The following is a 2107-nucleotide window of genomic DNA, read 5'->3' as shown; positions in this document are numbered from 1 at the left end:
ATTTGTCTGCGCACATGCGACAGCATCCAGTAACAAAGAGAGGAAAATCAGGATAGAAAGAATAAGGAGAAAAATATAAACAAGTGGGAAAATGGTGAGAAATAAATATTGATACCATTTAGAAGAAATGATTGAAAATGTCCCTCAGAACTGGGACCTTTGTTATTTGTGAAATAAATTAGGAAAATGTGTTAATTTTTTCATTAAAAGATACATCACTTTAGTAATAAAGGGTAGAGGAAGATTCAGAATTTTAAATTTTACTTTCAATTGGTTTTGACCTTGATTTTGTACCTCAATATAATCTGGAAATTTTTGTTTTATTCCAACCTTAACCATTATTATTCTTTTTACCTTAATTTGTCTGAAGTTACTGATGGGAAACCAAACATCAGTGACGGAGTTCATTCTTCTTGGGTTGACGAATGACGCCGAGCTTCAAGCTGTGCTTTTCCTCTTTCTGCTGCTAGCTTATGTCTTCAGTGTCACGGGGAACTTGACCATCATCATTCTGACCCTGCTCGATTATCGCCTCCAGACTCGTATGTATTTCTTCCTCCGGAATTTTTCCGTTCTGGAAATATCTTTTACCTCTGTCTTTGTTCCCAAAATGCTAGTCAACATAGGAACTGGAGACAAGACGATCTCCTTTGCTGCTTGTTTCACACAGTACTTTTTTTCTGTCATTCTGGGAGCAACTGAATTTTACCTATTAGCTGCCATGTCCTATGATCGCTACGTTGCCATTTGCAAACCCCTACATTACAAAACTCTAATGAGCAAGAGACTCTGCATTCAACTTGTCCTATGTTCCTGGTTTTCTGGTTGTGATTGTGCCCTATATAATGACTCTCCAGCTGCCTCTCTGTGCATCCAACATCATCAATCATTACTGCTGTGACTACACTATCTTACTGCATTTATCCTGTTCAGACGCACAATTCATAGAAGTGATTGAGTTTGTCGTTGCTGCGGTTACCCTCATCTTCACGTTGATGCTTGTGATTCTTTCCTACACACACATTATTGGGACGATCCTGAGAAACCCCTCTGTTCAACAAAGAAAAAAAGCATTTTCTACATGTTTCTCTCACATTATTGTGGTCTCACTTTCTTATGGAAGCTGTATCTTCATGTTTGTAAATCCCTCTGTGGAGGATGCAGCAACTTTTAATAAGAAAGTAGCTGTTTTAAATACTTCAGTTGCCCCTCTGTTGAACCCTTTCATCTATACCCTGAGGAACAAGCAAGTGAAAATAGCCTTCAAAGATATGGTCAGGAAGATAGAGATTTTTTCGAGAAAATGGAACTATCTGAGGTTCATTATTAAAATAGATAATAAATGTTTGGAAGATTGTAGAATTACATAATTGTAATTTAAAAATATTTTCTAAGGCCGGCCCCGTGGCTTAGCAGTTGAGTGCGCGGGCTCCGCTGCTGGCGGCCCAGGTTCGGATCTCGGGCACGCACTGTCGCATCGTTTCTTGGGCCATGCTGAGGCCGCGTCCCACATACAGCAACTAGAAGGATGTGCAGCTATGACATACAACTATCTACTGGGGCTTTGGGGGGAACAAATAAATAAATAAAATCTTTAAAAAATATATATGTATATTTTTTCTATATTATATCATTAATAGTCCTATCTGAACTCACAGACAGCATAACTACTTACATAATTAAGCTGATTTTGTCATCACTTTACCTTCCTTAAAAATTTAGAAGTCTGTGTGTATATTTGTGTGTGTGTCCTCTAACACTTTTGTACTATTTTTCCTCATTTGTAGCTTTGTAACTTAGTTTTAAAGAAAAGGTTTGAGGGAAAGTCAGAATTAGATATAATATTTCTAATTTTTTTTTTTCCTGAGGAAGATTTTCCCTGAGCTAACATCTGCTGCCCATATTCCTCTCTTTGTATGTGAGCCACCAACATAGCACGGCCACTGACACGGCCTAGTGCTCTAGGTCCATGGCCGGGAACCAAACCCTGGCCACTAAAATGGAGCATGCTGAACTTAACCAGTAGACCACTGGGGCTTGCCCTAATGGCTTGTTTTTCACCACTCAAATTTTCCTGTCTTATCTATTGCCATATGGTCTTCACTCT

The 2107-nt window shown here is 38.6% G+C and overlaps 1 protein-coding gene across 1 annotated transcript; it reads left to right on the top strand.

Annotated features, from left to right (window-relative positions):
* The first annotated feature begins 376 nt into the window (after positions 1-376).
* On the top strand, positions 377-1370 carry LOC131416547 (olfactory receptor 2AP1-like). The gene is given in 2 exon segments (XM_058559220.1): positions 377-825; positions 827-1370. Coding segments are annotated over 2 exon segments (993 nt in total).
* Positions 1371-2107: the final 737 nt, after the last annotated feature.

Source organism: Diceros bicornis, chromosome 17, assembly GCF_020826845.1.
Source record: "Diceros bicornis minor isolate mBicDic1 chromosome 17, mDicBic1.mat.cur, whole genome shotgun sequence".
Classification (NCBI taxonomy): Eukaryota; Metazoa; Chordata; class Mammalia; order Perissodactyla; family Rhinocerotidae; genus Diceros; species Diceros bicornis.
This window is presented reverse-complemented; position numbering and strand designations above follow the sequence as displayed.